The sequence below is a fragment of the Lampetra planeri genome, chromosome 57 (assembly GCF_965212315.1).
Source record: "Lampetra planeri chromosome 57, kcLamPlan1.2.h2, whole genome shotgun sequence".
Lineage (NCBI taxonomy): Eukaryota > Metazoa > Chordata > Hyperoartia > Petromyzontiformes > Petromyzontidae > Lampetra > Lampetra planeri.
Genome location: NC_136163.1, coordinates 4,410,747 through 4,423,210, shown reverse-complemented (window position 1 = coordinate 4,423,210; position 12,464 = coordinate 4,410,747). Strand labels below are relative to the sequence as shown.

General features: G+C 53.0%; 1 protein-coding gene across 2 annotated transcripts in view; it reads left to right on the top strand.

Moving 5' to 3' along the window:
* RTN4IP1 (reticulon 4 interacting protein 1) overlaps positions 1 to 12,464 on the top strand; it is a 17,685-nt gene extending 5,221 nt beyond the window's left edge. For both annotated transcript variants that reach the window (XM_078618447.1, XM_078618448.1), the window contains exons 4-10: positions 1,188 to 1,256; positions 2,242 to 2,366; positions 5,080 to 5,128; positions 7,445 to 7,581; positions 8,057 to 8,240; positions 8,922 to 9,014; positions 11,134 to 12,464. In XM_078618447.1, coding sequence (XP_078474573.1) covers positions 1,188 to 1,256; positions 2,242 to 2,366; positions 5,080 to 5,128; positions 7,445 to 7,581; positions 8,057 to 8,240; positions 8,922 to 9,014; positions 11,134 to 11,253 — 777 coding nt within the window. In that variant the 3' untranslated portion in view covers positions 11,254 to 12,464. The remainder of the gene's footprint in view (positions 1 to 1,187; positions 1,257 to 2,241; positions 2,367 to 5,079; positions 5,129 to 7,444; positions 7,582 to 8,056; positions 8,241 to 8,921; positions 9,015 to 11,133) is intronic.

Here is a 12,464-nt window from a genome sequence, read left to right as displayed (position 1 = left end):
TATACACCACACGATGTACTCATTTGAGGCTGAGTCGCCCTTGGGGCATGTCCAGGACCAGTTCAGATAATCGTCAGTGGTGTTGGTCATGAGTGGGAATCGATCCTGGGTCGCCGGGTTGGATATATGTTGAACTTCTTTATCACCGTACTTAGCCAACCGTGCTAATTATAGAGGAGCGGGTTTATACTGGTAGGAACGAAGTGGACCAGACCACCAATAGATTATATCGTCCGTCCGTCCGTCCGTGTATCAACATCGACCCCTACTGCAAACACTTGGCAGGACCCTACAAAAACCTTTTGACTCAGTGGGGCTTTCCTGGCTTAACAAGTGTCATAATACATTGTGTTTATATTATTTGGTTATTCGTTCCTACCAGCCCACCCCGCAGGGTCCTGTTAGCGCAGCACGTTAACCAGTCCACTACCAACAACAACAACCGCCATTCGCCACTAAGTGGCGGTGATGTCACCACGACGCTTGTGCCAGGCCAAGTGCACCTTGAGGCCGCGTGAAGTGTCGAACGCCCGCTGGCAGGAGGTCACGGGGCAGACCCAGCAGGTGCCACGGGTCGACTGACCGAGATGACCGAGATGACTGGCTGATGCACCACCTGTGCCCCCTACTGTACCAACTTGCTGTGCTTTAGCCACCCGGCGCTCCGCTCGTTGTTGTGAGCGTCGCTCCTCCGCCCTCCGTTGTTGTTGGAGGGCGACTGCCTCCAACTGCCCAGTAGCGTCCTTCACGAGCCTCTTCCACAGAGGCCACTCCCCACACACGTTGGCACTTACAGTCGCACACACACACACGTACAAGAGTGCTCATAATAACACGTGCATCCACGCATACACAGACGCGCGCACACACACACACACACAGTATGTATACTGTGTGTGTGTGTGTGTTGTTGTTGGAGGGCGACTGCCTCCAACTGCCCAGTAGCGTCCTTCACGAGCCTCTTCCACAGAGGCCACTCCCCACACACGTTGGCACTTACAGTCGCACACACACACACACACACGTACAAGAGTACTCACAATCACACGTGCATGCACGCATACACAGACGCGCGCACACACACACACACAGTATGTGTACACGCGCGCACGTACACTCGCGTACATTGGGATGTTGTCCACTTGGATGAGTGACCGTGTTGTTGCTTGATGACCCTTTGGGAGCAGGTGTGGCTGGCCTTGCCTCCGTGGAAGCAGGGCACGTTCGCCGAGTTCGTCGTGGCCAGCGCCAACGAGGTAGCTCTCGCACAAAGCCGTTGTTTCCCCAGTGGCCCTCGTGTGCGTGCTTCCCCATCTCTTTCTCCGCGTGGTTACTGATTTTGACGGAGAGCAACAACTGTGGTTCTGCATTGAGGTGGTTGATGAGCCCAGATGATTGCGGCAGGAGTAGCGGGAGTGGTGCGTCGTGGCTGTGATTTATGAGTCCATGTGTCTCTACATAAGCATTTGGGTTTCATCTTCTTGGTTCTTTCGGTAAAGTCACGTAGAATGGAAATAATAAAATAATAAAAAGAAAACATTATATTTTTTTATTTTTTTTTATTATGTTTTATTTTTATTATTTTATTATTTCCATTCTACGTGACTTTACCGAAAGAACCAAGAAGATGAATCCCTGCAGTCACGAAAGCTTTAAATCGAAATTTAAGCATTTGGGTCTCTGATTGTGTGGGTCTCTATCTGAGTCTATGGGTCTCTATGTAAGTATGTGGGTCTCTGACTGTGTGGGTCTCTATCTGAGTCTATGGGTCTCTATGTAAGTATGTGGGTCTCTGAGTGTGTGGGTCTCTATCTGAGTCTAAGGGTCTCTATGTCATTATTTGGGTTTCTGAGTGAGTGGGTATCTATCTCAGTCTATGGGTCTCTATGTAAGTATGTGGGTCTCTGTGTGGGTCTCTGACTGAGTCTATGGGTCTCTATGTAAGTATGTGGGTCTCTGACTGTGTGGGTCTCTATCTGAGCCTATGGGTCTCTATGTAAGTATTTGTATCTCTGACTGTGTGGGTCTCTATCTGAGTCTATGGGTCTCTATGTTATTATTTGGGTTTATGAGTGAGTGGGTATTTATCTCAGTCTATGGGTCTCTATGTAAGTATGTGGGTCTCTGTGTGGGTCTCTGACTGAGTCTATGGGTCTCTATGTCATTATTTGGGTCTCTGACTGTGTGGGTCTCTATCTGAGTCTATGGGTCTCTGTGCCCTGTGCCGACCGCCCACATCAGGTGGCCCACCGGCCGCTGCGATTGAGCCACGAGGAGGCGGCCTCCATGCCGTACGTGGCGCTCACCGCCTGGTCCGCCCTGGTCACCACGGGGGGGCTCAACAACAAGACGGCTCGCGGCAAGAGGTACGGCGACCTGCACAGCTGTTGTGAGTGAGCACAGCTGATGAGGGCGACTGGCACAGCTGTTGTGAGTGAGCACAGCTGATGAGGGCGACTGGCACAGCTGTTGTTAGTGAGCACAGCTGGTAACAGCGACCTGCACAGCTGTTGTGAGTGAGCACAGCTGATGAGGGCGACTGGCACAGCTGTTGTTAGTGAGCACAGCTGATGAGGGCGACTGGCACAGCTGTTGTTAGTGAGCACAGCTGATGAGGGCGACTGGCACAGCTGTTGTTAGTGAGCACAGCTGATAAGAGTGACTGGCACAGCTGTTGTGAGTGAGCACAGCTGGTGAGGGCGACTGGCACAGCTGTTGTTAGTGAGCACAGCTGATAAGAGTGACTGGCACAGCTGTTGTGAGTGAGCACAGCTGATGAGGGCGACTGGCACAGCTGTTGTGAGTGAGCACAGCTGATGAGGGCGACTGGCACAGCTGTTGTGAGTGAGCACAGCTGATGAGGGCGACTGGCACAGCTGTTGTGAGTGAGCACAGCTGATGAGGGCGACTGGCACAGCTGTTGTTAGTGAGCACAGCTGATGAGGGCGACTGGCACAGCTGTTGTTAGTGAGCACAGCTGATGAGGGCGACTGGCACAGCTGTTGTGAGTGAGCACAGCTGGTAAGGGCGACTGGCACAGCTGTTGTTAGTGAGCACAGCTGATAAGAGTGACTGGCACAGCTGTTGTGAGTGAGCACAGCTGATGAGGGCGACTGGCACAGCTGTTGTGAGTGAGCACAGCTGATGAGGGCGACTGGCACAGCTGTTGTGAGTGAGCACAGCTGATGAGGGCGACTGGCACAGCTGTTGTGAGTGAGCACAGCTGATGAGGGCGACTGGCACAGCTGTTGTGAGTGAGCACAGCTGATGAGGGCGACTGGCACAGCTGTTGTGAGTGAGCACAGCTGATGAGGGCGACTGGCACAGCTGTTGTGAGTGAGCACAGCTGATGAGGGCGACTGGCACAGCTGTTGTGAGTGAGCACAGCTGATGAGGGCGACTGGCACAGCTGTTGTGAGTGAGCACAGCTGATGAGGGCGACTGGCACAGCTGTTGTGAGTGAGCACAGCTGATGAGGGCGACTGGCACAGCTGTTGTGAGTGAGCACAGCTGATGAGGGCGACTGGCACAGCTGTTGTGAGTGAGCACAGCTGATGAGGGCGACTGGCACAGCTGTTGTGAGTGAGCACAGCTGATGAGGGCGACTGGCACAGCTGTTGTGAGTGAGCACAGCTGATGAGGGCGACTGGCACAGCTGTTGTGAGTGAGCACAGCTGATGAGGGCGACTGGCACAGCTGTTGTGAGTGAGCACAGCTGATGAGGGCGACTGGCACAGCTGTTGTGAGTGAGCACAGCTGATGAGGGCGACTGGCACAGCTGTTGTGAGTGAGCACAGCTGATGAGGGCGACTGGCACAGCTGTTGTGAGTGAGCACAGCTGATGAGGGCGACTGGCACAGCTGTTGTGAGTGAGCACAGCTGATGAGGGCGACTGGCACAGCTGTTGTGAGTGAGCACAGCTGATGAGGGCGACTGGCACAGCTGTTGTGAGTGAGCACAGCTGATGAGGGCGACTGGCACAGCTGTTGTGAGTGAGCACAGCTGATGAGGGCGACTGGCACAGCTGTTGTTAGTGAGCACAGCTGGTGAGGGCGACTGGCACAGCTGTTGTGAGTGAGCACAGCTGGTGAGGGCGACTGGCACAGCTGTTGTTAGTGAGCACAGCTGGTGAGGGCGACTGGCACAGCTGTTGTGAGTGAGCACAGCTGATGAGGGCGACTGGCACAGCTGTTGTGAGTGAGCACAGCTGATGAGGGCGACTGGCACAGCTGTTGTGAGTGAGCACAGCTGGTGAGGGCGACTGGCACAGCTGTTGTTAGTGAGCACAGCTGATGAGGGCGACTGGCACAGCTGTTGTGAGTGAGCACAGCTGGTAAGGGCGACCTGCACAGCTGTTGTTAGTGAGCACAGCTGATGAGGGCGACTGGCACAGCTGTTGTTAGTGAGCACAGCTGGTAAGAGTGACTGGCACAGCTGTTGCTAATAAGCACAGCTGATAACAGCGACCTGCACGGCTGTTGTCAGCACAGCTGTTGTTAGTACGCACAGCTGGTAATGGGTGACTGCCATAGCTTTTGTGAGTAATCACAGCAGGTAAGGATTGCTGGAACACCTGCGCACACTCACAATTCAACGATTAGACTGATCCCTGTGTAAAAAGAATAATAAACTCCTTTAAAAAGTTTTTTAAAACAACGGTTTTATTTCAACTTCGTTTAACTCACGGTCGAGCAGTACAGTACGTCAATGGCGCCTGAGACACGCGGCGCCTGCGTTTTGTGCGAACCGATTCCACAGTTTAGGGACAGCGACGTTTTTGACCTACACAAAAATATATATAATAAGGCGTCCATACAAAATGTAAATTGCTTTAAAGTAGCGAATTAATTTATTAATTGATGCCACTTTTGATACGGGCGTGCATTGTCACCGGATCTGAGTAGGTGTGCAAAACGTGGAATTGATTGGACAATGGAAAGTGGACGAAATTTTGATTACAAGATTTGACCACGACAAACAGAGGAATCGAGTTAAGTAAAACCGTTGAATAATAACAACTAAAACTAACGTTGGGTGACGTGTTCACTTGAGAGTCTGTTGTTGTTGTTGAATTGACAGGGTTCTCATTTTGGGTGGATCGGGAGGAGTGGGGACGTTCGCTGTCCAGGTGAGATTGGTGCAGTTCGCTGGGGCAATGCCGACTCCGTGCGGGTTGCACGTTCACTGCCAACGGCAAAGCGTCTGAGCACACGTGGGGAGGCAGCTGTCCCGGTGCGGCAGATGGGTTGACACACAGATGGGTTGACACACAGATGGGTTGACACACAGATGGGTTGACACACAGATGGGTTGACTCACAAATGGGTTGACACACAGATGGGTTGACACACAGATGGGTTGACACACAGATGGGTTGACTCACAAATGGGTTGACACACAGATGGGTTGACACACAGATGGGTTGACACACAGATGGGTTGACACGCAGATGGGTTGACACGCAGATGGGTTGACACGCAGATGGGTTTACACGCAGATGGGTTGACACACAGATGGGTTGACACACAGATGGGTTGACACACAGATGGGTTAACACACAGATGGGTTGACACGCACATGGGTTGACACACAGATGGGTTGACACACAGATGGGTTGACACGCACATGGGTTGACACACAGATGGGTTGACACACAGATGGGTTAACACACAGATGGGTTAACACGCACATGGGTTGACACACAGATGGGTTGACACACAGATGGGTTGACACACAGATGGGTTGACACACAGATGGGTTGACACACAGATGGGTTAACACACAGATGGGTTGACACGCACATGGGTTGACACACAGATGGGTTGACACACAGATGGGTTGACACACAGATGGGTTGACACACAAATGGGTTGACACACAGATGGGTTGACACACAAATGGGTTGACACACAAATGGGTTGACACACAGATGGGTTGACACACAGATGGGTTGACACACACATGGGTTGACACACACATGGGTTGACACACAGATGGGTTGACACACAAATGGGTTGACACACATGGGTTGACACACAGATGGGTTGACACACAGATGGGTTGACACACAGATGGGTTGACACACAGATGGGTTGACACAGAGATGGCTTGACACACAGATGGGTTGACACACAAATGGGTTGACACACACATGGGTTGACACACAGATGGGTTGATTGGGGCTGCGGCTTGCAAGCAAGCGGTCCGTTTGGAAGGCGCAGTTGCACGGCATCGTCTAGCGATGACGGTCTGTATCGTATCGCGAAATAGTTTGACAATCGTGTTGTGCAAGGTGTCGCGCTGAAAAATTTATACGGAACATTATGCTGCATCGTTGTCGGTCTGAAATCTGTTCTATGACGCCGCGTGTTGTTTTCATAACGCGAGTTGGATATAACCGATGATGAATGTATTATGGAACGCATTTTTTCACAACGCGGATGCGAATTGGATAAAACGCGATCGAGTGACTGGAACGACGTCGCAGCGCAAGTAGGAACTAGCGGTCTAACAGCTGGCCTCAGCGTAGCAGCAACACACAAGGCAGTGGGATGCTGCTGGATGCTTCTAGATGCTACCCACGCACCTCGGTCTTTATCCGGCCTGCCTACGCATCTCACGGTGTTATCGCGGACTGTGCGTTACCCCTACATGATATATTATTTATTATAACGCGATGTTTCCATAACGCGGTGTTCTTGAGGAACGCAACTACTACCGTGTTACAGGAGGACAGACCGTACATCGCATTATGAAGCACGACATCATGCCACAATAAATGAAATCCCGACGTAAAACATCGTATCGGTATCGTGCAACATAGCGTGTGACGAACGATATCGCATCGCCGCAGAAGATTTCTCGTGAAGAAGAAAACAAAACCAATGGAACATCTTATTGCGTCGAATCGTAACCCTGACACAAAGGGCGTCTCGAGCAGAGGTCGCAACCGGGTACCCGATACCCGTACCCTACCCGATACCCGGCTACCCGTTCCCGGCCGGGTACAGGTACGGTTAGACCGTGAGTCACTGGTGAGTAACCGTTTGTCACTCATTTCCCAACGTCTTGTCTCTTCTCACAATTCAAGTTCCTAGAATCAACCCACCCGCGCCTGCAACATGGCTTCATCCAAGAGGTCGCAATCAAGTACCCGATAACCGTACCCTACCCGTACCCGGCCGGGTACGGGTAGGGTACGGGTACGGCCGGGTATGGGTTCGGGTACCTGTTTGCGACCCTGGTGCGGCCGGGTACGGGTAAGGAATCAAAACCCGTTTGCGACCTCTGGTCTCGAGTGTCGAAACGGGACCGCGCCGCAGCGAGAGGCGGCCTTGCGGTGACCTCGGGGCGACCTCGCGGTGACCCCGCGGCGACCTCGCGGCGACCCCTCGCGGCGACCCCTGACGCCGCTCCGGCTTTCCCCGCCCTGCCCCCCGCGCAGCTGCTGAAGGCGTGGGGGGCCCACGTGACGGTGACGTGCAGCGAGGACGCCCGCCCGCTCCTCGCCGGTCTCGGCGCCGACCACACCCTCGACTACCGCCACCGCGACCTGCCGGAGCGCGCACGGGCCCTCTCGCCGTGAGCGCCGACCCCTGACCCTTGAACTCCCCTCCCGGGAGCAGCCACGGGCACTCTCGCCATGAGCTGCTGACCTCTGCCCCTTGACCTCCCCTCCCGGGGCAGCCACGGGCACTCTCGCCATGAGCTGCTGACCTCTGCCCTCCCCCGCGCCCCCTTTGGGTTAGATCGTGTAAATATAAATGTGTTGCTACCCCACCACCGCCACGACCACCCTTCACAGCTCTGGCAAACCGCCTGTGGGTTTACTCTCTAACACGCCGGTGTGCCGAAGTAGTTGCTAATTGGCTTGTTTTGTTTACGTGACAAACCTTACTCATTGGCCATGTCGGGTAGTGGTGGGTTAACGACACATTTATGTTTACGGGATCTAACCCAAAAAAACCTCTATTATGGATAATATTGGTCGCGAAAGTGTTAAACATCCCATTTGGCCCCCCCTCCAACCCCCACTCCCCCCCCCCCCCCCCACCAGATTCGACCTAGTGCTGGACGGAGTAGGGGGCTCGCTGGAGCAGTGGGCCCTGCGCTGCCTGCGGCCGTGGACAAGCGCCAAGTACGTGACGCTGGTGACGCCGCTGCTGCTCAACGCCGACCGCTTCGGCCTCGGCGACGGCATGGTCAAGTCGGGCCTCACCCTGGGACGCAGGGTGCTCTCCGTGAGTGGCGCGGCGTGTCCACCCCCCCCCCTCACCGCGGCGTCCCCTGCGCACGAGCCCCAAGGGCACGATCGTTCACCTCGACGATTCGTTCATTCGCTCATTCTTAAAACATTGGAAGGGGCCACCCCTCCCCCAGTGGCAGCTCTCGCTGTGCAGCACGACGTGACGGAGCACGTGGCCAGCAAGCCCGCATTTGTCTGCGATGATTGCTGCTGCGTGTGTGTGTGTGTGACGAGATGTAAACTACCTCGCCTGGTGTGCAGGAGGTCGTGGGTTCGATCCCAAGCCTGAAGCCTGTTGTATATTTGAAGTTTGCATGTTCTCTCTCCCCCGGGGTCGTGTGGATTTTGTTTCCGGGTCCTCTGGTTTTTCCCTCCGCATTTAGAACTGTACGTTTTCGAGTGGGCCTTACCTGCGAAAATAATAATAATGCATTTTATTTATATCGCGCTTTTTTCCAACACTCATAGTACTCAACATTAAAAAGCATTCAATATCATACATGCAAAAAAAAGCGATTACATATATAAAATAAAAAATATTTTTTTTTAGTTTATTTGCATGATCGGTGATTCGCTCGTAGTCTCTGTTTTTATCGCATCACGGCGCCGCTGCCGTGGTGATGGCGGCGGCGGTGACGGTAACCCCCCCTCCCCGTCGTTGTCCTTGTGCGCTCAGAGCTTCTACAGCGGAGTTCACTACCGCTGGGGGTTCTTCACGCCCAACGGCCCCGCCCTCGACGACATCACAGAGCTCGTCAACAGCAAGAAGGTGAGGGCATCGTCGTTCAATCGTCGTCAGCCACGCTCGATCCACTGCTGGACGAAATGAAAAATTCACGTCTGGAAGTTGCAGGGTGGGTGTCCCGTTCACCGCTGATTTTCGGAAAGGCACAAGGGGTTCAGCGTTGAGTTTATTTAGAGAGGCATAGCGCCACTGGTACTGGTAGGAACCACCAGGTTCCACCAGCCCACAGGGGAGTATTGTGTCCGTCCGTCCGTCGTGCATCCAAAAATGTGAGGGGTGGGGCTGGGTGGAGAGGGTGGGGAGGGGCTGGGTGGGGAGGGTGGGGAGGGGCTGGGTGGGGAGGGTGAGGAGGGGCTGGGTGAGGAGGGTGGGGCTGGGTGGGGTGGGGCTGGTCACCCCGTGGTGCCCTTATAAAACTCAACGTTTAACCTACTCACGCCGGCTTGTGCCCGCCCTCACAGTCGGGCATATTTGCGGAATACACCACGCCGCCGTTGACCCTGGCCATTGACCGAGCAACCCAACGTTCCTACCAGCTCCCTCCGCAGGACAATGTGTTTTTAAAGACATTGTACTCACCGCAAACAACGTAGCGACACAACCGCACTCTACGATAGCTGGTGCCAAATTGTGCCACACGCCCTCCCGCATGGCCTTGTGGGCACCTCGGTACCTATAAAGTTATTGAATTTTTTCTTCCGGTTCCGTTGCGATGATGTACATGTACGTCATCGCAACGGGAAAGGGTAAATCGTCGTCGTCGTCCATGGTCGATCCACTGCTGAATGAAATGAAACATGGGCACAAATGGAAGGAAAAGCGGCTGAAAAGTTTGCAAAGAAGCGTAGAAAAGTGTACACTTGGAATTACACCGAGAGACAAGAAGAAGAACACGTGGATTAGAGAACACACGCAAGTTACAGACGTCATATTGACCGATTAAAGTCATAAAACTGAGCGGGCTTGGGCAGGATGCGTCGCTGGAAGGGACGATGTGGGCTTGGTGGGTGGTGGTCGAGACTAACGATGGAGTGTCATCTAAAGGAGGGAACACACCGGAGAGAGCACGTCTATCGCTGAGATGGAGCGGTGAAATGGGCTCGTGGTGCGATGGTTCCGTCTAGCGTCTGCTCACGAGCTGATATATTGGCCGCCGATGCCGTCATTGTAGCTTCGACCCACCGGCTACTCTGCGCAAGGTCCCAGTCACATTTTATAATCAGAATATGTATTTGTACTGGAGGAATCGGATGACGTACAAAGCTCTTTTTCACAGATGTCCAGTTGAGGCGGGTCATAAAGTTACAACAAACAATACGAAAACATGATAGGAGTGGAAAATATAGGAAAAGTGAACAAATCACTGAAAAAAAATATACAAATAAAACTAAACTATTTTTATCTTGCCATGTAAGGCCCACTGAGCTTTTAGATTATTTTTTTCAGAAGCGACCTGGCCACAAGCGATAGCTCAACGAAGTGGCTTATCACTTGGAAATTTATAGCAGCTAAATAATTTAGATAATCGGGGAATATGACGTCCATAAATCCCCTCTCTCATCGTAATTCCGAGGTTTGTGCTTCACCACACTTCTTTGCGAACTATTCAGCTTTGGTCCCATTCCGTTTATGCGAGTGCCCATGTTTCTTCATACCTAATGTATGTATAGTGAACTTCTTTTGCACCATACATAGCCTGCCTTGCTAATCGGTGGTGCGGATTGGCCGCTTGAATACTTGACCAGATGTGTCAAGATTCAAGCAGCTAATCAGGGCTCACCTTGTTTTGTAACTATGATCATTATTATCTTCAGGGGCATTACCGTAACCATTGAAGTGTGCAAAAGCCTTTTTAACTCGTACTCACTGCGCTGGCTGGGCCATGTTTCACATCGTGACAAGCTGTAACAATCGTGCAATATGTAAATCTATACAAGATAACATGTTTTTATTGATATTCTTGGTTCTTTCGGTAAAGTCACGTAGAAGGGAAACAATAAAATAATAAAAATATAAAACAATAAAATTCTCACGACGTTTCGACTGCAACACAAGCAATCATCATCAGGTGTGAAAAACTAAAAAACTAAAAAAAATGTTTTGATTGATGTTTTCCCCCCTCCCCACTCTTGCACTCCCGCAGATCCGACCCGTCGTAGAGAAGGTTTTGCCCTTCCAGGACGTGCTGAAGGGTTTGCACGCGATGGAGAGGGGCCACGCGCGTGGGAAAACCGTCGTCACCGTCTCCTCGGCCGCACGATAGCGCCTCTGCCATGGCGTCGTGCAGCTTCGGCGGAGGGAACGGGCCGGGTGGAGGTGAAGGAGGGGGAGGGAGCGCAGAACTGGGCTCTATCGATTGTTGAAGCCGTCGGATACTCGACCGATTCACGACCTCGATCGCTTGACCAATCGGGTTGCGAGGAAGACAGCGGGAGAACAAAAGAAGTGTCGCTTCGGTTCCTGCGGGAGGGTGATGGGCGGGGCTTGGTGACATCATCGACATCATCGTCACCGACCACGTCACACTGGGCGTGGCTTGTACAGGGGGTTTCCCACCTTTGGGAGACCGGACGTGGGGGTGGCCCCCATTCGTCGATTGATCGACTTGATCGACTCGCTGCTCCGGCTCTCGTTGGGAGCGCGGCGTGTGTGACGCGGCGTCGTAGCGCCCGTAAGCGGTGTGACGGAGCGTGCCATCCTCGCAAGGGTGAGACGCCGGACCCTTCCGTCCCGTGAACTTTTAACGTAGAAAAACAACAGTGCTGTTTTCAAGTCGGCCATTGTGTGCTTAGAAGCGAGCTGGTTAGCGCATACGGCGGGTTCTGAGTCCGACCGTCAAACACCTTTGGCGCGGGCCACATGTCCACACCGACGCTTAATTTTGCGTGACCCAATGATAACGCAAAAATAAATGAATGTCCATAATTTATTGTACGTCGCCGCAATTTGCTGTTGATATCCCCCCGCCCCCCCCCACCCCTCCCATCCGGTGCACTTCGAGGCACCGCATTTGAGTCCAAATATTCCACAATGCAGCGTGGACAGCAAACGCGACAAATGAGGAGAAAACTAAGTCGGGCAGCTAAACCGTGGGGGGCCCTTTCTGCACCTCCGATCGGCACGGTCGGCTACGTACGGTGCGAAAGAAGTTCAACGTAGACACGTGCTTTCAGCGACGCTACATTACAAGAGCGGTGTTGCTGCCAGGTTGAAAATTGTTCCTCCCCCTCCCCTCTAGCTCCCGATCAGTGCGGCTAAGATTGCGTTGTCGCGACGGTTATGAACATCGCCAGCGGGCCGATTCAAAGCACCTCCGATAAGCACGGTTGGCTACGTACGGTGCGAAAGAAGTTCAACGCACGTGCATATACAGAGCGGGTAAGTCGAGCGAAGGCCCTTGGTGAACGGAAAGTCTGTCGATCGCTGCCACTCGGATGTACGACAGCGAATGTGAAATAAACAAACTCGATGCTT